Consider the following 23950-nt stretch of genomic DNA (forward strand, 5'->3'; position numbering starts at 1 on the left):
TCCCACTCAAATGAGGTGACGTCACTCTCTCTGATTTGTTTTTTCCATTCTTAACAGTATCGAGTATGCCTTTTTAAACCTCTTCTGCTATGTGGTAGCAATTTAGCTTTATCCTTACACTTACTGGGAAAGCTCAGTATTCTGCCTTTTTTATGTGTTCATCTTCTTCCATAATTGTTTAAATACTGCCATCCTCCCCTAATAGGCTCATATATGCCTTCTCCCTGATTCTGGGCAAGAGCTAGAGAGGATTTCAAAAATTGTTGTAAGCCCGATACTGTATTAAGTTGGCATTTAGGTAAATTATCATTTTATCTGTATGAGTCATTCTTACATCTAAAATTATGCTTGTTCTTATGGAGTAATTGAGAAGAGATCAAATCCTATGCATCCAGACCTGCTCTCGAAGTTTCTATCTGCAACAATCTCATGCTTGATTTAGGCTTCAGTTAATCAAGGGCTTCAAGATTAAAATATTACTTGACAAAAAAAGTGTAGACTCAGTCTCTAGGGTATCTCTGCTCTCCTTGTGTGCACTGAGGCAGATGGGCCTTGAGTGAGAGAACAAGCTAACCTTCCCTTTCTTCAACTGTAAAGAACATCTATAATGCAGGTGTACATGGAGATATGCTTGAGAGTTGGCACCTGTCAAAATCTCAGGCCCTCTTAAATTAAGGAAAACAAGTAGAATTCAATCAACCCATCAGTTCTTTTAAATTACTGAATTGTGGTGTTGAATAATCAGAAATCTGAGTATAGGGATTGTGTTTTCAGAGTCTCCTGCAGAAATGCTTTTTTTTTTAAGTTTTTTTCATGATATGCCCCTCTTAAAAAGGTCCATGGAGGAGTTGCCTCATTGTAAAAAATGGTTTAACTTTTGTAAAACTGTAGCCGCAGGTGCAAATAACTAACTGTTTCTATACCATGACCACAGAATTCATTCTGCCACATATGATTAAATAAAAGTTTCAACAGATTATTAGTTCCTGTTTTTTCCTGAAGATTATAAAGAAACAGGAGAAACTCTCTCTTACCTCTGCAACCAGAAATTAAAGCTGTGGTTTTTGGTCTGTGTAGAGTAATACACTAGTCTGTCATGTGAAAGCACTCAGTCCCTCTGGCTGGTCTAAGAATCAAATTGACATAAAAATAGATTAATACGAGGAAAAACCCAAAGTTTAATTATGTATGTATAGGGAATCCATAGACATAGATTCCAAAGACAATCAGGTATGGTGATATATATATATAAGTCATCCTGAACTAAGGAAAAGGGGACATGGGTCTGGGACATCAAAGGAAAAGGGGAGCAATTCACGGGAATATGAAAGAGTAAATGTTTGATAAACAAATGTTTGTCAGGCCACACAGAGACAATGGGACATAGAAATTTTAAGGAACTTAGCCGCATTCCTCCGTCTACCCCACCTACGGCACATTATAAGGTAGTTATCTGTGGAGACAGCTCTCCTCCTAGAGCAGTTCCTCCATCTAAATCCTTTTTATGCAGTGGCTGGGGAAGGAGGGGTTGTCTTCAAAGTGTCTTTCTGAGTCTTTTGGGCCATGATTGGCTTTGGCCCTGATCTAGACAACATGCCAAAATGGCACATCTTGATGTGACCTGCCCTTGACCCCTCCACAAGGTTATGATGTAAATGAAAGTACAACTTCTAGGTCATAGGTGGTTCTGTGAAACACCTGGTTAATACATCTTCTTTTGCCCTATTTAGTTGTGTTTGTCATTGGAAGTGGAATGTACAAGAAGTTCCAGCCCCAGGGTAACATCATGGCCAAAGTTGCCAATTGCATTGGTGTAAGTATTTCAGGAGTCCTCTCTCGGTGACATTTAGGCCCCCAGGAACCTTCCACCTCCTTTAAATTAGAATTCAATGATGGGTTGACTTCCCTTTAAGTATTTCATTAGTGTACTCAACTATTTTGATAAACTGAAGTTTCTTATATCACTCACCAAATGGAAAGGACACAAACAGAGCTCATAAAGGCAGGGATAGAGACAACTCTTGAACGTGTAAACTAAGGTCAGTGGGAAACAGAAAGTGAATCAAAGTGAGTCTTCACGTGTCAAATTGGTGAACCATGTCTGACGTTTGTCAGGCAGCAGTGAACAAAAGTGTAGAGGCGTGGTTTGGTGTTGTATATAATAAGTCAGAACTGCGGAAGTGTCAATGTAGGGAACATGGAAGTTCCAATGGCCAGGATTCTGACCTGGCCTTCATCTACTTGGCCACTGCACACAAACAATGATGTAACTGGCCTGTTGCGTGGGCACATGCTTACACTGTGTTGGCAGTGAACCTTGGTAAGCTGTGTTGCTATATAAAGAGCTCCGCCCAGTGCTCTGTGCAGCTGGCAGAGATGTAATGCGCACTTGCTGGATGTGGATGGGATTCTAGCGCTCCACCTGCCACTGTGAATAAAGCTTGGTATAAGCCCTTCTACCCCCCGTGTTCTGTTGTCATCCCGTCTCACCAAACCCAAAGTAAACTTGTCTGGAGCTGGAAACCTCTGGTGCAACAGTCAATAATCCTATGTTGGGGAGTTAAGGCCAAGAAAATAACTTTTAAACATGAACACAGACTCACATGTGAAGATTTTCAATGTAATATTTATAACAGCAAAAATTTAAGTCTACCAAATTGCTGAAGAATAGTACTTAACTTACTTAATAGTACTTAACTTACCTCTATGCCATGTCATGCAACCATCAGAAGTCTTGTTTTCAAACACTATTTGGTGATAGGAGCATGCAGAATATGATGTTTCCATGTGCATCTACATGGGATATGTACATACAGGCACGTTTTAAGTCTGGAAATAAATACTGAATGCAGGAATCTAAATAATGGAATCAACTTTTCCCCCTATATATTCCCCATTTTTTTAGTGAACATGTACATTGTGTATTTGGGGGAAAGTGTGTGACTTATTTATTTAAAAATATGTATGTGTGGATAATCTTTTGGATGAAAAGGTAGCTTTAAGATAATTTTACTTTCCCTTTACCTGGCTTTATGGTGTTAAATTCTAAGTGTGTACCTGATGAAATTAGTGTGTCCTTTCACAGTCCAAAAAATGCACTTTTATTACAGCTTCGCTGTTTACCTCCTGCACTTCCCTCTGAGATTGGGTGGATTCCCACCAACACGTGTTTTCCAAACTAAGAGAGATTCTTAGCAATTATCTCTTCAAGTCCTTCCCTAACAAGTGATTGACAGCTTAGTTCAGACTCCAAAAAGACCACTTCTGTGGCCCTTTGAACCTCTCTACCTGCCAGAGGGATGCTGCCCAATTCATGAATCAATTAATAAAGCCAATTAGATCTTCAAATTTACTTGGTTGAATTTTACTTTTAAACAGCATGAAAAAAGAATGTAAAAAGTCTCATTAATTTTTTGATAGTGATCACCGATTAAGATCATATTTTGGGTTTATTGAGTTAAACAACATGGTTAAAATGAATTTCACCTGTTTCCCTTTTACTTTGGAATATGGCTACCAGAAAACTTGGATTGCAAATTTGTCACATGACCTATTTCTACTGACCCGTCCTCTCTAGGGGATCTGGAGAGTATAGTGGTCACAGTGTGACTTTGTTTACCCACCTCAACCACTCATAGTTAGAAAGAGATTAGAAATAAATGCATGTCATGCCTTTTAGCATCATCATTATACCAGTATATACAATTGTATATTTTGCTGCTCTCTCAGTTTCCCACGAAGGGGTGCTTAATTGAACTGTGTTTCTCTGATAAAGTAATTGGTTTTGTTTTGAAATTTGATTTTTCTTTCTTCAGTTTGCCATCAAAAATAGATTTAAGCATCGGAGTAAGGCATTTCCCAAGAGGGAGCACTGGCTGGACTGGGCTAAAGAGAAATACGATGTAAGTGATTATCTGGCTGCAGTGGCCCAGGCGAGCTTCCTCTAGAAAGTGAACTCCACAGTCATAATTCATATTATTGAGGTCACGTGAACAAATTTATCAGTTGTATCCTTGTGAACTTTATTGGCATTTTAACAAAACTATGGGAGATTGTTTTTAATTAGTGGGAACTTGATAAACAAGGTGTACCATTTATCTGGAAACAATAATATCTTTTCATAGTTTTTCATTTGATAAAATCTTCCATTAAATACATGTAATTGTGATCACATAACAAGTTTGAATATAGAAGAGTTAATTGGTGGTGGGGGGGGATTTACATTTAGTGCACTTATACTGAAATTCTAGTAATTACCTCCTAAACAGATGTTTTCACTTACATTTTAAATAGCTTGGGAATTTGGGGTTTTCTAAAAAAACCTGTAGTACGGTTCTTCAGAACAATTCATCACCTCCCAGCTGTCTCTAGATGCAAATATGTCTATAGTGATACTGACCACGGCAGAGCTGTGAGTAACGCAAGAGGTGGCTGATTTGTCCCTCCCCCATTCCAACTACAGGAGCGGCTTATCTCTCAAATTAAGATGGTTACCAGGGTGATGTTCCTGTATATTCCACTCCCAATGTTCTGGGCCTTGTTTGATCAGCAGGTAACATGAAACTGTGTTTCTATACATCTTCATTTAGCAAACATTCTTTGGGCACCACAATGTACCAAGCCATACTTAGTATTTAGCTCCTAAAAATGCTTTCAATTCTTTTTTTATATTTCATTTGTTTGATAATTTTTAGATCACCTTGGTTTCTTTTTTAAAAACGAACTCTAAAAAAAACAGCAGCAGACTCACAGAACCCAAAAATGGACTAACAGTTACCAAAGGGAAAGGGACTGGGGAGGATGGGTGGGAAGGGAGGGATAAGGGGGAAAACGGGGCATTACGATTAGCACACATAATGTAGTGTGGAGGGGCACGGGGAAGGCAGTATATATACAGAGAAGACAAGAAATGATTCTATAGCATTTTACTACGCTGATGGACAGTGACTGTAATGGGGTCTGTGGGGGGACTCGATAATAGGGGGAGCCTAGTAACCATAATGTTCAAGTAATTGTACATTAATGATATAAAAAAAACCCAACTTTACATAGTTCTATCCACATTTCTGTTGCAAAGTAATAACGAAAAGTGGGTGTGATTAAGCAAAGGAGGCTTGGGAAAGATTTGATCAAAGCATTTAGGACTTTCAATGGTCAAAACTAAGAATAAAGAGTTAGTTCTACTCATACAGAATGGTAAAAGGATAGAACACATCGGCTATTTAAGCTGAGAGGGGCTTGACATTTTCCACTCTAAAATGGAATGCTTCAGCTACAAGTACCATCCGGGGATGTGAAACGACTTGAATGAAGTCATTCTTATGAGAACAGAGAGCTAGAACCCAGATCACAGCCATGTCACTCTGCTCTTTCCCACACAGCTATAGTATGTGTGCCTAGGAGTTTTTCAAAACTGGGTCAGACAACTCAATGCATGATATTCAGTAGCCAAAGTAATAAGCCATTGTTTCTTTTAGAAACTGGAGCTTGAATTTTTTACAAGCACACACAGTTTTATTGTACAGGAAGGATTATTATAAGGGTAAACCATCTCTTGGACAATATTTGAGTGTACTATGTTAATCTCCTTATTTGTAAGTATAGGATTTAAACAAACATCTAAGCACAGGGGGGCAATTTTGTATATGGGCTAGGAACCGGTTGATGGAGTCGAACTTGCACTAGAAATACATTCATCCCCTTTTAGCTCTTTGACTTGGAGAAAGTCCTTAACCCTTCTGGAAAGGTAATAACCCATGGCCCAGCTGTGAGACTCAAATTAGAATGTGTGTGTGTGAGGCAATCAGCGACTGACATATATTAACTCAAACAGTGGCTTATTTCTTGACTTTCTATGATGTCCTCCTCGTAAAGTTGACAGATTATGTTGAAGCATTTACATGGTCAGTCGCCTATAGAAACAATCACATTTACCTATATAGTCCTGAGTTATCTATGATTATAAAATAGATTGAATGTAACTAGGCTGCCCAGGTTCAAATCCATCACTCTCTTGATGGAATTCCATTTTAGGACAGCCTGGACTGTCAAATATGGCTCCTAACAATAAAACTATGTTGCAGCAAGTAGAGAATGTTTGCAGGGCGCACAGCTGCCATCACCTTGCAAGTGATGTCATGCTTCCCAGCAAGGGTGAGAATAGCTTTATCTCAGAGTAGTACTTTGCAGATTCTTCACGAGGGGTTGGAGGTAGTGTTGCATCAATCTGTTCAGCAGAAATGCGAGTTCTTTGTTTGGTTTTGCCCCAGTATTACAACAGAGCTGGGAGAGGAACTTGATGTTGAAACAAATGTTTAAACCCCTAACATTTCAGACCTCGTTCCTGATTTGAAGAAGACCGAACATTGACTTGTAAAATGTTTAAAATCCACATTCCCACATAATGAGTAAACGCATTCATTTTTAAGGGTTCCAGATGGACACTGCAAGCAACAGCGATGAATGGGAAAATAGTAAGTTTGGGATGTCAGCTATTGTGCTTCCCCAGTCACTCTTCCTTTTAGTCCCATTGCCCTTTCTCTCCTTCCCCTTCATGACATCCCTAGCCCCCCATTGACCGATTATGGGAACTTACCAATAGACTTTCCCCCCTCTTTTTAGGGACTTCTAGACCTTCAGCCAGATCAGATGCAGGTAAGAAAGGGTTTCAGTTGCTTTCCGAGTCGAGGGTCTCTGAGATCGCAGTCACAGCGCCCCCACCCGCCTCCTCTGCAGACCGTGAACGCTATCCTGATTGTGATCATGGTCCCCATTGTGGATGCCGTGGTGTACCCTCTGATTGCCAAGTGTGGCTTCAACTTCACGTGAGTGTCTGCCAGCCGGGGCGAGGCCCCATCAGTCCTAGGGTTTTGCGAATAGAATGCCCACCCTCAGCCTCTGGTACCTGGGGTGGAAAGAGAATGCCTGGCTCTCCCCTCCCCCAGCACCACCTATGTGACGGGGTTTTGAAACAAATGTATTTGAAGTAGATGTCTGCATGCTGATGTTTCTGGAAATTTGCCCTTCAACTAAAAATGCTAAAAATTCAAAAAAATTAATGGCTGCCTTAAAAGCCTCTAGTTAAGGCCCTCATATTGGTGGTAGAAATGGTACTCATCATCCTAATTATCACCTGAGCTATTGTTTCTAGAAGTTAAATGTAAAAATGCAAATAAGAAGCTGTATTCCATTTATCCTCCAAAGTCTTGGTCATGGGTAAGAGAGGAAGAGACACTTTCCAATCAAGTGTTTTGTAGGGAAGTTAGTTTTGCTGGGTGGTGGGGGGTTTCCTTGCGGGGCTTATTATTAGCTTATTTGTCTGAGGCTGGTTGAGAGCCACTCTCTTGCTTGTCCTGGCAGCTCCCTGAAGAAGATGACAGTCGGCATGTTCCTGGCTTCCATGGCGTTTGTAGTGGCTGCAGTTGTGCAGGTGGAAATTGATGTGAGTCACCCTATGATTCTCCAGTGACCTGTCCTTGCAGGTCAGGTGGAGCGCTCAGAAGTCTTTTTTCTCCAGGACTGAGAGGATGAGGGGAAGCCAGGGTCTTTGCTGACAGACTAAGTCCTAGAGCTGTAGACAGCATGCCGCAGGGACGGAATGGTCCCTCTGGTCAGCGTGTGCTGCGGCTTCTCACTGCAAAGGACACAGCAGGAACAGGATCAGAAGGGGGTGCTCAGTCAGGGGAAACTCAGTGGCCGTCACACAGGAGCTCCTGTTTGTACAGTTTCTGTAATGGGAGAGGAAGTTTATGAGCTTGTTTCTTTGCAATCTGAGATCCGGGAGATCTAATTCAAAGAAGTTGATCACTCATAAACAAGCAGCACTTCTAAAAGTAGAAATGGTCTGACGAGAAGACGCCTTTCGGTTTCTAGCGCTTCAAATGACCGGTAGTTCCCAAGCCAACCCACATATCTCCTGGACCCACAGGGGGCTCACCTCGACTCCTGATGCTGGTGGTGTGAGATGGGGTCCTAGAAACAGGGCATAATGTAGTATGCAGGGCAGGTGGAAAGCTGTCTCTTCCTCTCCCCTCCTTCCCCCCTCCCTGCCTCTCTCTCTATCTCTTCCCCTCCTTTCCCTCCATCTCTGTCTCTCTTTCTCTGTGTCTCTCTCCCCCATACTTTCTCCCTCCCTCCCTCCCTCCTTTTTCATCTTTCTTTAAAAATTTTCAATTGTGGTAAAATATACATAACATAAAATTAACACCTTAACCATTTCCGAGAGTATTGTTCAGTAATGTTAAATACATTCCCATTGTTGTGCAGTGAATCTCCAGAATGCTTTCATCTTGCAAAGCTGAAACTCTGTCCCCATTAAACAACCCCCCATTAACCCTCCCCCAGTCCCTGGCAGCCACACTTCTACTTTCTGTCTCTATGAATTTGTCTACTCTCGGTCCCCCATATAAGTGGAATCATACAGTATTTTTGTGACTTGTTTATTTCACTCAATCTAATGTCCTTAAGGTTCATCCATGTTGTTGCATGTGTCAGAATTTCCTTCCTTTTGAAGGCTGAATAATATTCCGTTAAATGAATGTACCACACGTGTCTACACATTTACCCATTACTGAATATTTGGGCTTCTCCACCTCTTGGCTGTTGTAAATAATATTGAGCATGGGTGGACTCACTTTTTCCTGAGCATAGCTAGCTTTGTGGAAAATGAATTGTGGGGCTAAAATAAACTTGGACTTCTTCATGACACTGGGGTTTGAGCGAGGACATTGCTGGGAAAAAGCAGAAATCCTGGGCAAAGGTGTATGTGCTGGTGGGGAGGCAGGCAGGAGGGGCATCATGCATTTGTGAGAGGATGTTCGGAGCACCGTGTCCAGGGCTGAGGTCTAGGCTCCCAGGGTTGCAGGAGGATGTGGGAGTCCTGGGAGAGCAGGTCTCAGGGGCACAAGACAGACTCATGTAGGCTATGGTTACTCTGCCTCCCTCAGCTAGTAGGACCCTAACCTGGCATCTTATGACCTGGAGGTGGCTGGGTGGCACCAAGAGCAGCCTCTCTCTGATCACTCCCGTGTTCTGGGCAGCATAGTTTCCTCTGGGCGGTGCAGGGAACCACCGGCAGCCTCACGGGGGTGCTGGCTCGCTTCAGCCAGCACAGCGGGCCATGGCGGGTGAAAAGTCACTGCCGGGCAACAGTAAAGATTCTCTCCAGTGTGCACTGGCGCCATCACTGCGTTTTCTTTTCTTTTGCTCAGAAAACTCTTCCAGTCTTCCCCAAAGGAAATGAAGTCCAAATTAAAGTGTTGAATATAGGAGATAGTAGCATGGATGTATCTCTTCCTGGAGAGATGGTGACCCTCGGACAGATGTCTCAAGTAAGTGAGAGGAAATACAAATTTCTTTTTCATCTTCTGCTCTGAGTTAGAATAGGATTTAGAGAAGCCGATCTTCTTGGTCCTTATATGATCCCCAGGACAGCCCGGAAGTGAAATGTCTTGGTATCTTGATCTCTTTTTGGCTTTGCTCTAGACCATGTGCCTCAAACTTTAACATGCATGTGAATTACCTGAGGAGCTGGTAAAATGCAGATTCTTGGTTCGTAGGCCTGAATGCTGCCTTCTTAATGAGCTCTCTCTTGTGTCAGGTTTCTGTTGCTGGTTCATGGAACCACACTTTAAGGGAGGCTCTAGCTCGGTGGTTCTCTTCCGGGGGCTGTTTTGCCCCCTCAGTGGACGTTTGGCGATCCCTAGAGACATGTTTTGTGGTCACAGCAGGGAAAGTGCTCTTGGCTCCTCATATTTGGAAGCCAGGGGTCCTGACTCAGGCCCTCACAACTGAAATTATCTGGCATCAAAGATCAATAGTGCCAAGGTCAGAAAACCCTAATCTAGACGATCATTGGCCTGAAGTAGAGGTTCTCAGCCTCGAACCCATATTGGAATCACACAGAGAGCTTTGAAAATTCTGATACCTGGGTCCCAATCCCAGAGAAGTTGATTTAACTGGTCTCATTCCTGGTCGATCACAGTTGAGAACCATTCCTTTAGACCTTGCCAAACTAATAATCTTGAAGAAAAAAGAAAGTTTGACTCCTGATGCTTGGGCAGCCCAGTATTTTACCAGGGCTTTCCTTTTCCCCTGATGGTATTTTCTGCCCAGTAGTAGTAATTGTTTCTGTAGCATTTATCTTCAGAAAATGAAATAAAAGCAAAATGCTGCCTGAAAAGCATAATTCTCATGGCAAAACTAAATGACTTCAGACAGAGTCCATAAAAAGAGGAAGGGTTGCAACCCACCAATGCCAACCCTCGCAAGGTGTTTTTTGCTACCTATGAATATGAACCTGGGGATGTAATCTGCCATGACAATGTTCAGTTACATGGAGCAGACCGAGACACTGCGGTACTGACTGTTTTTCCCCTTTTCCCCCATTGTAGACTGATAAGTTTATGACTTTTGATATAGACAAACTGACAAGTATAAATATTTCTTCTCCGGGATCACCAGTCACTCCGGTCACTCATAATTTTGAGGCGGGCCATCGCCATACCCTTTTCGTGTGGGCTCCCAACCATTACCAGGTGGTAAGTAGCTGGACACCTACAGGTGGCTCTTTACTATCTGTGATGTTGGAGACAGAGCCTCTGAGCAGGATGCCTTTGTTTTACCCCTGTATAGTAGTATATTAGACAATCTTCAATTTCTTCCTCCCTCAAGGATGCAGGTCACTTGACTTCTAATAAGTTTGGTGGACTGGAAGGGTTATTAATTAAAATTTTTTAAAAGAACTTCTGGGCATGGCATGGTGTGTGTGTGTGGGCACACAAGTCACACAGTATATACATTCTCAGAGACTTTGAGATAACATTGTAAATATATCTTTAATTGTATTAATTAAAAATTCTGTACTGAGTAACTGAAAAATTAGAGCAGTCTCTGAAAAACTAGTGAGTATATTGGGCAAAAGCAATAAAAACACATATAAAATACTTTACAACAAATGTAAGCATCTAGTTATGCTATTCAGCATATAAAGAAGCTATGAAGTATAGCTGAACTAAATGAAGGAGTTGTGGGTATTCTTTAAGGTGGATTTAAGTAAGCTTCTATAAAATTGTGAGAGAATTAAGACTTCTTGGTCATGTGTTTAGTAGGGAGCTGTTGAGTGGCCTGTTATAAAGTCCTAGAGGGCAGGGTCCTGCCAGACCTCCAGAGAGCAAGCATCAAAACTACAGGACCTGATGTTAACTTGAAGGAAAACCAGGGCTGAATGGTGGAGCCCTGGAAATGTAGTCATTATGCCTTGAGCTCCTAGGATAAGTGTCAACATCATTTTCCTTCTCAAAGGCTGAAATGATCATCGAAACTTATTCTAATGCATTAGATTTGAAAATGTTTTCTTTCTCAGGTGAAGGATGGCCTGAACCAGAAGCCAGAAAAAGGAGAAAATGGAATCAGGTATGTGTATTTCTTTAAAACTTAAATTGCATCAGCTCTTTATGGAAGAAATGCATACCCTTAGTAAAACACTTTAATAAAGCTGTAAAATGAGAGTGCAGGGTTTATCCCAAGAATGTAAAGCTGTCGGTATTCAAAATAATAATTCATGCTACCCAGGGCCCATAGCCCCCTCGGTGATCTTTATCCGACAGCTGCCCGAGGGGCCCAGCGCCCCCTCTGGTGCCCAGCCTGGTCTGTCTTTCCAGGTCACCGCCCGCTGTCACTGCACCAAGACCCCCCAGCAGATAGGCCCCCAGGGCCTTGGGCTGTGGGGCTTCCTTCCCTGGGGGGCGAGGACTTCGAGCAACCTCTCACCATTTCCTGGGTCACTCCCAGAATCAGGGCTGCAGTAGCTAATTTCAGTACTGGAGATATAGTCACAGCCATCGATGGGGAAAATTCCAGCAACGTGACACACTTGGCAGCTCAGAACAAAAGCAAGTTCTGCATAGGCAACGTGACTCTCCCAGCAGCCACATCTGAACATAAAATCTGGTAGTCTCTGGTGACAGAGGAAGGGAAACATCATCCATGCAAGATGAATTTAGCTTCTAAACCACACGGTCCTACACATAGGAAGTGCCCACAGCTGGACTGCCACGCCCTTTACTGCCCGACCTGCCGCTGGCTCTGCTCCCAGGGTCACCCCAAGCCAGCAGGCCTCTATTCCTTGGCAAACATCTCCAGCTGCATCACCTGGAGTCAAAGGCGGCAGCTGGTGGGCAGGAGACAAACGGCAGAGCCGTAGACCATCCTCAGCCTACAAGTGGACTCGTCATTGACAAGGAATCTGAGGTTTACCAGATGCTTGAGGAGAAAAGAATTAAATGAGCCCCCAACACAGTCCACTTCGTTCCTGGCTCTGCGGGAAACCCCTGAGTCTGAGGAGAAAGGGGATCCCAGTGAGCCCTCGGGATTCAGGAGTGTTAAGGTGCCAGTCACCAAAGGGACTGTGATTGGGAATGCCCAGGAGTCACCCGGTGTGACCCACGAGGTGCTGGCATTGGCGGCGTATTTGGGAATCCGTGGGACCATCGCTGCCACCCTGAGGTGTGTATACCAGCTGCAGCCTGAAACAAAAGGGCCACATCTTCGTGAAGGATCAGATCTACTGTGAAAAGCACCCCGGGAACAGGTCACACCACCCAAGGGCTACCATGTGGTCTCTGTGTTTCCCAAGTGAACCAGCAGATCTGCCTCTGTTGCCACTTGTTCTCTGAATACTCTGCCCCTCTCCTCTTCTGAAAGTTCTTGCCAACTTTGGTTTTATCCCTGCTCATTAAATGTGCCCCCTCCCTTTGCTGACTGACTCACACTGGGTGTGTGGTGCCACTTGTACACTAACAGAATATTGGTTATTGTCCCCTCACCAGTGTCACTGTATCACCACTTCCCCTCAGCTCATCTCTGCTGCACGTGGACATCAGCCACATTTGAACGAAACTGAATTTAATGTATCTCATGGTGATTTCATTTTTACTCAATGAATGTATAGACTCAAGAAAAATCAATCAGTATAATCTATCATCTTAACAAACTAGGGAGGGAAATCCATATTGTCATATCAATTGATACAGAAAAAGCATTTGATAAAATTCAGTATCCATTCATGATCAAAATGCTCAGCAAACCAGTAATTGAAGGGAACCTCCTTACTCTGAAAAAACCTGAGCTACTATTTAGGCAATGATGACAATCTTAATGCTCCCCCCTAAGATTAGGAACAAGGCATGATCATGCAATCACTCCACTTCTATTCAACATCCTTCTGGGTATCAGTGCAATGAGGTAAGAAAAAGAAGTTAAAATCCAGATTGAAAAGGAAACAAAGACATGTGTCCACACAAAAACTTGTGCATGAATGTTCATAGCAGCATGATTCACAATAAACAAAAGGTGAAAAGAAATAAAATACTCATCAACTGATAGATAAAATGAGGTATTGCCTAAAATGGAATATTATACAGCCATAAAAATGAAAGAAGTATTGACACATGCTATAACATGGATACATCTTAAAACATTATGCTAAGTGAAAGAAGCCAGTCACAAAGATCCCATTGGATGGAAGAGGGTCAGGTTGTTATGATGGCTGCATAACCTTGTGGATGTGCTAAAACCCTGAATTGTTCTTTTAAATGGATGAATTCTGTGGTATAAGAAGGAATGAAACCCTCTGCCCCTTGATTGGTCTTTAAGGAGCTGGTCCCATCTTTATTATTTTCTCAACTCGTTCCTACTCTCCTTACCTCACCCCCTTGATCACTTTGTAGCTTTACATCCGGGTGCTTCTAAGAGGCCTGAGCTCACCTGAAGCCTGAATGGGGCCCTAGGACTGTGCCTGATCAAATCTATTAGTGCACAGTAGATCTGGGATCTCTGCTCTCCTCACCCTTCTAAACACTCAGAGTGTGTTTGCTACTTCTGTTCTACCATTTCTGTGTTTGTGTAGGAAAACACATTTGTTATGTGTGATGGTGCATTTTTTTTCAGATTATTTTCATTCTTACTATTATCTTTCACCTGCCCTGAGACATTTGTCAGGCAGGTAATAGTACTCTAGTGTGAGGGTGGATTTTATTCATAATCTGTGGCTTGTATAAAGCCAGGACTCAGGTCCAAAGGTCTACTTTCTAATCTCATACTCTACTATCTGTCTTTTGAATGGTTCATCTTAATCTTTGACAAAAGTAGCTTTTGCAGTTTGAAGCAAAATTGATTCTATCTACTAGGTTCCTATGGACCCACATCAGGTTTGGTTTTGTATATTACTCACCTGTCAAACTACTCCATGCCTAATGCCTAAGGACTTCAGGCCCTGAGTTTAATTCACAGATATATTCTCCCAGTACCCAGCATTTAACTAAACAAGATTAATTCTTGCCACAAAGCTAATAAACTTGGCCACATATTTTAAGGATGTAGAGGTTAAATTGTTATTTATAGTACATGGGTTTACATTGTTACTACTTCCCAGTCTCTGAACTGGACCATCTACTATAAGCCTTCCCTCACCTGTCTGGTAGGAAAAAGCACCTAGTCTTACCTTAGGCAGCACCTGCTCCTCTCTAGGTGGTACACGGGTGTCAGGGTCTCCTACAACCTCCCAATTAAGGAAAAAATCTCTAATCATCTATCCACACTGTTACCACCTCTGTGGTCCTTGGAAGGCAGACAACTCAACTGGTTCCAAGTGAAGCTTAGGCACAGGGGACTTTGCAGAGACTGGAAGCCTTGGGACCTTGCACCACGTCCTACTGGGTGTTCCAGTTCCTGCTGTATGCCAGGGGAGTGCGGGTCACTGTCACTCCACGAACCTGCAAACAGTTCCTACTTCTGAGGGGAACTCCCCAAAACTGTGTGTTTGCTGGACTGGCCCATTTCCTCCTCTCCATCCTTGGAGCCCCTCCCTGCCTCAGGTCCTAGAGGTAAAGGAAACAAATGGCCTTCTATCCCCAGCCCCCCCAAAAGAGGGCTCCGCTGGAGGCTACCTTTTAGGTCCTGGGAAACTTCTGCTTTTGGTCCTCCACCACTTTAGCTATAAGGCTTCTGAGGCAAGGAACACAAAGACACAGCTACCTTCTTGAAGGGAAAGGGGTGGGCACATATTTCGATCCGTATTTCATATCCCAAAATACCATTGAACAGTTCCTAGTTACGAAGTATCTGGAACAGCTCCTAGCACACACATGCTTCAAGTAAGTCCCTCTAGGTGTGTTCTCATCGGTGGATGAGCAAGGACAAACCCAGGATTGCTTCCTTCTGACATTATACTCTAGAAATCATCTGTAAACATCTTAAATTCCTTCCAGAAGAGAGCATAGCCTAACTTCAGTTGCACATACTGTGATCTAAAGCAAATTTTTCCATAGTCCATTCACAAGACAGATGGTTTTCTGTTTCAGATTTGTAAATATTTTTGATGAGAGCTTCAACATCACAATGAATGAGAAGGCTTATATAAATGTCACCAGTCACAATGCCAGCGAATACCAGTTTTTTCCTTCCGGAGAGTAAGTACTTACACTGGACACTTTCTGCTCCAAAGTTCAAGGACTTCAAGTCTTTTTCTTTAAACATTTCATTGAAGCCCTTAACACCAAGAATACTAACCTATGTTATTCTCTCTTTTCACAGAAAAAACTTCACAATAAGTGCAACACAACCGATTACAAAGCCATGTAAAAATACTTTCAAAACTTCCAGTCTTGAATTTGGTAGTGCATTTACGTGCGTAATCAGAAGGCAGGTCAGTAACTCATTCTGTCCCATCAGCTCTACTCAAACTCCATTGGTAGGAGCCCTCACGAATGCTTGGGACATAGTGTGATTTAACTAGAGGGCGATTAGGACCTGCACTTTAAAGGGATTTAGCATCAATTCAGCTCACCACTAATTCTTTAACTTATCATGGACTTAAGCACTGTTAGAATAAAATTAAACAAATTGACTTATTCTGACTAAAAGTTCGTGTTGACCAGTAGCTGGTGCTTCTTCACAGACTATTCACATGGACTATGGGAAATTTTAGGTCAAAGAGACGGCAATGGATTTAAGCAAACCTTATCTCTACTGTCATATTTAAGAGAAAAACACTAGTGAACCTGTTTTCAAATCCCACCAAGGCAACACTGTAAAAATACAGTGTTGCTTATTTACTTTCAAAATGTGTATTTACTTGGTGAATTGTATGACGTACTCCTGGAAGCCAAACTCTGTTTGCTTTTTTGAGCAATTTTTATTAGAGATTAATTAAGAAATTAATCTCAATTCTAATTTCTTCCCACTTTTGCCTTATCGGTTTAGGCTGATGGCTGCCCCGAACTGATCATGTTTGAAGATATTCCACCCAACACAGTTAACATGGCTCTGCAAATTCCACAGTATTTTCTCCTCACCTGCGGCGAAGTAGTTTTCTCTATCACGGGACTGGAGTTCTCATATTCTCAGGTTTCTTGTTCATTGTTTTTACCACCCATCCCTTACACCCTTATCTTCCGAAAGTGCTGCTAGGACTTAATTTATGTCTGGGGTAGCCATATATTTATAGTTTGTTAAAGTCTAGAAAGCATTATATATACTTCACCAAACAAGGTTTTTGAGATCACCAAGTCTTGCTCTCTAGTAATATTGAATATTACTCTCTTCAGCCTCCTCAGTGCATATATCATATGTGCTGAATTCCCACAGTCTTTCACTAGAGACTTAGAGTCCTAAGTAGGAAAAACTATACAAGTGCCTATTACCAGGGTCATGATAGTAGATTCTACATTCTGAAACAACCAAATGGTCAACTACTCATAACAGTATTCATTTATAGGTCTGGGTCCTCATTATCTTTAAGGTTCATGTGAGGTTTCTTTGCAGCTCTGAGTAAACACACTGATTGAGACCTAGCTTTTAAAAGTTTAAAAGTGTTATTGGTTTTATGCATATGAGACTGATGAGAAAATTTTGCCAACACTTGAATTAGAATTAGAGCTTGGCTTCTGAACTATGTTATCACAATACAGTTAAGTTGCTGTATACCCACAACACCTCGTGCCTTCAAGTTTTGCAGTAAAGATTGTAAATATGAATTGCATAATCCCCTTCTGCAGTGACCTCCCAGTCCAATAGAGATGACTATAACACAGGTGACAGAAGTTTGAAGAGAGGTTTCAGTGACATGGCAGGGTAGTTAACACAGAGCAAGCTTATAGCCCAGAGAGCAGCCTCTATTTGGGTAGAAGAAAATTAGGGATGGCTTTGCTTGGAGACCTCTCTGTAGACATAGAATTAGTTCATCTGTAAATGTGTCCACTTAACTAGGATGACAACTTTGCAAGTATGCAGAGAATGAAACACAAGGGGTTCTTGTATGTTTGTACAACAGGAGTGCTTGGGGTGTCTTGTTGTCCGAATGACAATCCTTCTTCCATTCAAACCAGCCTGACTTGCAGGCTGCCTTCAGGGCAGACCGCCGGAAAGGCGAGCCCGGCGAGTTCTGTGCTGTGTTCTGTGGTTGAGATCCAGACATGGCTCCCCTTTCCGTGGTTTCCCCAGGCTCCTTCAAACATGAAGTCGGTGCTGCAAGCGGGGTGGCTGTTGACAGTGGCTGTTGGCAACATCATTGTGCTCATCGTGGCAGGAGCAGGCCGGTTCAGTGAACAGGTACCGGGTGAAAAGCAAGATAGTTAGGGCCTCTGTCTCACCCACTGATGGTCACCACGGTGGCCCTCCCCGCCGTCTGTCCATACACATGGCCATCTTGGCTAATGGCTGAATAAAACTGCCAGGCCAGCCACATAGGACCGTTGCCAGATAGTCTTGTGGCCAAGTGTGTGCTGAGTCTTCTTGTTTCTACTTAGTTATTACTCAGCTGGAAATTGACAACCAAAATAACCAGGCTAGGTTAACATACCTACACCCTAATACAGTTTACTATCAAAAGAAAAATCTTCCATAGCTTCAATGAAAGCAGCTTAATGGCCCCAAGCCAGCTTTTATCTCCAGAGGTTCATAATACCCAAAGTTAAAGCCATTCTAAAGGTTGTTGCACTTTTCCCAGCTAAAATAAACCAAGGGCTTTTCTGACCCTGAAACCCTCTCCTTCAGCACTTCAGCATCTCTGCCTCGTGAGGGAGGCATCCCTCACTCCTCCACCAGGTCCCGTCAGAGCCTGTGCCAATGCTGGGTGCCCATGACCTCAAGATATGGCCACGGGATAGCATGGAGGCCTTACTTTTAAACAGCTGACCATAGTCGCTGTCCCTCAAGAGTACTGCTTGGTGTTCTTCTGATCCTCATCCTTCAGGGGGCTGGCCATGTCCCTTAAGACTTGGCTGTTTTCAGAAATTTTCTCCCATCTTCCCAAGGTCTTGGGTTTCTGCACTCTAGTGCTGTTAGAAAAATGGTATCTTTACACTCAGGCATTCCAGTAAAGCTGGCCATTGTGGATCTGCGGCAGTAGCCTTCCACATTTCCGTGACCTTCTAATTCCAAAGCACAGACATAGCCAGAAAGCGTACACACAAAATATACATGACTATAACCTGTGCTGTTGTTTCTTTCTTGCTGCAACTCCAATTCCTTCCAAGTGGGCCGAATACATTCTGTTTGCGGCTTTGCTCCTGGTTGTCTGCGTAATATTTGCCATCATGGCTCAATTCTATACGTACATCAACCCGGCAGAGATTGAAGCTCAGTTTGATACCGATGAGAAGAAGAAGAAGCCAGAAATGTTGAATCCTGTTTCACAGACACAGATGTGAATGTCAAGAAGCACGTGGAGAGTGGATGGGCCCAGATCATGCCCAGCTTTCTGCCCGGTGGTGGGTGGCAGGACAGTCTGTCGGCTGCGCTCTGGTGAGGAAACTTAACTTGTGACCCAAGAAAGCTATTTTCTAAGCAGCCAGTGGTGGACTTAAAACTCTGGAAGAAGTCCTTTTTTTTTTTTTTTTTTTTTTTAAGAGAAGTCTTATTTAAAGCACACACACACTTTTTCAACACTGAGTCCTTACCCTGCGTTTAACTCCCTTCCTAACACACAAATGAAGTTATTTTGGACTAACTTAATTTTTTGAAAGGGTGGAAAAGTTCTATATTTGCATCCTAACACTCCATGAAAACAATGCTAAATGGAGGCTGGGGGCAATGTGAAAAGTGAATTTTTAGGCTTCAGAATGGTATGTAATAAGCTCCAGCTAGTCTTAACTAAGAACTTTAACTTTTGTTTATTGTTTTGTTTTTCCAGTCCCTACCTCTTTTAAATTATGTGTGACTCAAAAGACCACTCAGGTAAAAGCCAGTAATGATTTCTGGAGTTTCAATTATGTGAAATAAATTCCTGTTCTTAAAAGTAAGTGTCCGTGTGTTTTGGGGTAGCATAAGAATCCTTCACGTGGCTCTTGATTATAAAAGCTGGGCAGGCTCTTTAAAATTTCATTGGAAGTTGATAAAAGAATGAGCAAAAGCAGTGCCCACCTACATACATTGAGTCCCAGGACCACAAAACATCAAGGTGGGTCACTTCCTGGGGAGAGCATCTGGAACAGAAATGCTTCCATTGAAAACAGCAGGACTGCATCACTTACAGTTTCCCCCCATTATCCAAAAGGAGCGAGTTCTGATGAAATGCTTTTGTGTGTGTGGTTTTTTTTATTGAAATATCGTTGATATACAATCTTATATTGGTTTCAAATATACATAACAGTAGTTCAGTGGTTACCCATATTATTAAATCCTCACCCCATGGTAACCACCAGTCACTTCTGAGTGTCTGTGATTCTACTGATGTTTTGTTCATTCTGGTTTGCTTTGTTTTTATATTCCACAAATAAGTGAAATCATATGGTATTGTTGCAGATGGCAGGATTTCCTTTTTTTAATGGCTGAATAATATTCCATCATGTATATGAACCACATCTGCTTTGTCCATTCATCTCATGATGGACACTTAGGTAGCTTCCATATCTTGGTAAATCAGGGATTTTATTTTCTTTGGGTAAATTCCTAGAAGTAGAATGACTGGGTCAACTGGTATTTCTATTTTTACTTATTTGAGGAACCTCCATACTGCTTCCCACAGCAGTTGTACCAATTTATATTTCCACTAACAGTGTAGGATGCTTCCCTTTTCTCCACACCCTCACCAACCCTTGTTATTTCTTGTATTTCGGATAATGGACATTCTAACTGGTGTGAGGTGATCTCTCTTTTTGGTTTTGATTTGCATTTCCCTGATGACTAGTGATGTGGAGCATCTTTTCATGTGCCTGTTGGCCATCTGTATTTCTTCTTTGGAGAAATATCTGTTCACATCCTCCACCCATTTTTAACCAGGTTGTTTGGGGTATTTTTTGGTGTTGAGGCATGTGAGTTCTTTATATGTTTTGGATGTTAACCCATTATCACATTAATCATTCATGAATATATTTTCCCATGCTGTATGTTGCCTTTTTCTTCTGCTGATGGTGTCCTTTGCTGTATGGAAGATTTTTAGTTTGATGCAGTCACACTTGTTCATTTCTTATTTTGTTTCCCTTGGCCGAGGAGTTGTGTCCAAGAAAAAAATTGCTCATACTTAGGTTCAAGAGATTTTTGCCTAAGTTTTCTTCTTAGAGTTTTACTGTTCCATGTCTTACATTCAGGTCTTTGTTTCCATTTCAAGCTTAGTTTCATGTATGGAGTTACACAGTAATCTTGTTTCATTATCTTACATGTAGCTGTCCAGTTTTTCCAACACCACTCATTGAAGAGGCTTTCTTTTCCCCATTGTATATTCATAGGTTTTTTTAATCATATATTAATTGACCATATATTTATGGGTTTATTTCTGGGCTCTCTATTCTATTCCATTGATCTATGGGTCTGTTCTTGTGCAAGTACAATACTGTTTTGGTTATTGTGGCTTTGTAGTATAGCTTAAAGTCATGCAGCACAATCCTCCCAGCTTTGCTCTTTTTTCTCAGAATGGCTTTGGCTCTTCAGGGTCTTTTGTGGTTCCATATGAATTTTGGAAGTATTTGCTCTAGTTTGTTGAAGAATGCTGTCAGTATTTAAATAGGGATTGCATTGAATCTGTAGATTGCTTTAGGCAGGATGGCCATTTTGACAATATTAATTCTTCTTATCCATGAGCACAGGATGTATTTCCATTTATTGGTGTCTTCTTTAATTTCTCTCATGAGTACCATAGGTTTCAGAGTACAAGTCTTTCACCTCCTTGGTTAGGTTTATTCCTAGGTATTTTATTCTTTTTGATGCAATTGTAAATGATATTATTTTCCTGATTTCTCTTTCTGCTAGTTCATTGTTAGTATATAAGAATGCAACAAATTTCTGTGTATTAATTTTGTATCCTTCAACAAAGGATATTGTTGAATCCGGTTATTAGTTCTAATAGTTTTTTGGTGGACTCTTTAGGGTTTTCTTTTTTTTTAATTGAAGTATCGTTAATATAGAATCTTACATTGGTTTCAGATGTACATCACAATAGTTCAGCAGTCCTCTTGATCAACTTATATTGTGACTGCAAACTATTGTGCCCTTTTGTCACCCTCCCCCCACCACCCACACCAGCCCCTTCCTCTTGGTAACCACTAGTCACTTCTAGTGTCCAGGAGTCTAATGCTGTTTTGTTCCTTCTGTTTTGCTTTGTTTTTATATTCCACAATTAAGTAAAATCATATGGTATTTGTTTTTCTTCACCTGGCTTATTTCATTTAGCATAATACCTTCTGGATCCATCCATGTTGTTGCAAATGGCAGGATTTCTTTTATTTTTATGGCCAAATAATATTCTATCATGTATATGTACCACATCTTATTTATTCATTCATCTATTGATGGACACTTAGGTTGCTTCCATGTCTTGGCTATTGCAAGTAGTGTGGTGATAAACATAGGGGTATATCTATTCAAATTAGGGATTTTGTTTTCTTCAGGTAAATTCCTAGGGGTGGAATTACTGGGTCAAATGGTATTTCTATTTTTAGTTTTTGAGGCAACTCCACAGTGCTTTTCACAGCAGTTGTACCATTTTGCATTCCTACCAACAGTGTAGGAGGGTTCCTATTTCTCTGCATCCTTGCCACCATTTGTTGTTTATTATCTTTTGGATAGTGGCCATTCTAGCTGGTGTGAGGTGATATCTCATTGTGTTTTTAATTTGTATTTCCCTGAAGATGAGTGATGTGAAGCATCTTTTCATGTGCCTGTAGGCCAATTGTATTTCTCCTTTGGAGAAGTGTCTGTTCAGGTTCTCCACCCATTTTTTAATCAGGTTATTTTTTTTGGGGGTGTGGAAGCATATGAGTTCTTTATATATTTTGGTTGTTAACCCCTTATCAGATGAGTCATTTAGAAATATATTTTCCCATACTGTAGGATGCCTTTCTGTTCTAATGATGGTGTCCTTTGCTGTACAGAAGCTCTTCAGTTTGATATAGTCCCACTTGTTCATTTTTTATTTTGTTTTCCTTGCCCAAGGAGTTGTGTCCAAGAAAAAAAATTGCTCATACTTATGTTCAAGAGATTTTTGACTGAGTTTTCTTCTAAGAGTTTTATGGTTTCATGTCTTACATTCAGGTCTTTGATCCATTTTGAGCTTACTCTTGTGTATGGAATTAGATAATAATCCAGTTTCATTCTCTTACATGTAGCTGTCCAGTTTTCCCAACACCAGTTATTGAAGAGACTGTCTTTTCTCTGTTGTATATTCATGGCTCCTTTATCATATATTAATTGACTGTATATGCATGGGTTTATATCTGGGTTTTATTATTCTGTTCCATTGATCTATGGATCTGTTCTGGTGCCAGTACCAAAGTGTTTTGATTACTGTGATGTGACTTTGTAGTATAGATTGAAGTCAGGGAGCATAATCCCCCCAGCTTTGTTCTTCTTTCTCAGGATTGCTTCAGCTACTTTGGGTCTTTTGTGGTTCCATATGAATTTTAGAACTTTTTGTTTTAGTTTATTGAAGAATGCTGTTGGTATTTTGATAGGGATTATATAGAATCTGTAAGTTGCTTTGGGAAAAATGCCATTTTTACAATATTAATCCTCCCTATTCATGAGATTGGGATAGATTTCCATTTATTGATGTCTTTAATTTTTCTCATGAATGTCTGATAGTTTTCAGAGTATGGGTCTTTCACCTCCTTGGTTAGTTTTATTCCTAGGTATTTTATTCTTTTTGATGCAATTGTAAATAGAATTATTTTCCTAACTTCTCTTTCTGCTAGTTCATTGTCAGTATATAGGAATGCAACAGATTTCTGTGTATTACTTTGTATTCTGTACCTTTAATGAATTCAGTTATTCTAGTAGTTTTTTTGGTGGATTCTTTAGGGTTTCTATGTATAATATCATGTCATCTACAAATAGTGACAGTTTTACTTTTTCCTTACTAATTTAAATGCCTTTTATCTCTTTGCGTTGTCTGATTGCCATGGCTAGGACCTCCAGTACTGTATTGAATAAAAGTACTGAGAGTGGACATCCTTGTCTTATTTCTGATCTTAAAGGAAAAGATTTTAGCTTTTCACCACTAAGTATGATGTTAGCTGTGGGTTTGTTGTATATGGCCTTTACTTTGTTGAGGTACATAGCCTCTATACCCATTTTGTTGAGAATTTTTATCATGAGTGAATGTTGAATTTTGTCAAATGCTTTTTCAGCATCTGTTGAGATGATCGTGTGGTTTTTATCCTTCTTGTGTTAATGTGGTGTATCATGTTGATTGATTTATGAATATTGTACCATCCTTGCATCCTTGGAATAAATCCCACTTGGTCATGATGGATAAATTTTGAATTCAGTTTCCTAATATTTTGTTGAGGGTTTTTGCATCTATGTTCGTCAGGGATATTGGTCTATAATGTGTTTTTTTTTTGTAGTGTCTTTATCTGGTTTTGGTCTTAGAGTGATGCTGGCCTCACACAATGAGTCTGGAAGTATTCTCTCCTCTTCTACACTTGAGAACACTTTAAGGAGGATGGGTATTAGCTCC

At 41.2% G+C, this 23950-nt stretch overlaps 1 protein-coding gene across 4 annotated transcripts in view; it reads left to right on the forward strand.

The window, feature by feature from the left end:
- The window catches only part of SLC15A1 (solute carrier family 15 member 1), a 49743-nt gene extending 30445 nt beyond the window's left edge, over nt 1-19298 (forward strand). For 3 of the 4 annotated variants that reach the window (XM_073212426.1, XM_073212427.1, XM_073212428.1), the window contains 15 exons: nt 1731-1813; nt 3816-3902; nt 4463-4552; nt 6429-6473; nt 6622-6654; nt 6736-6824; nt 7360-7441; nt 9210-9329; nt 10392-10538; nt 11363-11412; nt 15360-15467; nt 15592-15703; nt 16261-16404; nt 17500-17607; nt 18534-19298. In XM_073212426.1, the coding sequence (XP_073068527.1) occupies nt 1731-1813; nt 3816-3902; nt 4463-4552; nt 6429-6473; nt 6622-6654; nt 6736-6824; nt 7360-7441; nt 9210-9329; nt 10392-10538; nt 11363-11412; nt 15360-15467; nt 15592-15703; nt 16261-16404; nt 17500-17607; nt 18534-18707 (1472 nt within the window). In that variant the 3' untranslated portion in view covers nt 18708-19298. Of the gene's footprint in view, nt 1-1730; nt 1814-3815; nt 3903-4462; nt 4553-6428; nt 6474-6621; nt 6655-6735; nt 6825-7359; nt 7442-9209; nt 9330-10391; nt 10539-11362; nt 11413-11660; nt 12757-15359; nt 15468-15591; nt 15704-16260; nt 16405-17499; nt 17608-18533 lie in introns of those variants that run through there. The other variant, XM_073212429.1, reaches the window with a different exon arrangement.
- Nucleotides 19299-23950: the final 4652 nt, after the last annotated feature.

The sequence above is a fragment of the Manis javanica genome, chromosome 9, assembly GCF_040802235.1.
Source record: "Manis javanica isolate MJ-LG chromosome 9, MJ_LKY, whole genome shotgun sequence".
In the NCBI taxonomy this organism is placed as follows: Eukaryota; Metazoa; Chordata; class Mammalia; order Pholidota; family Manidae; genus Manis; species Manis javanica.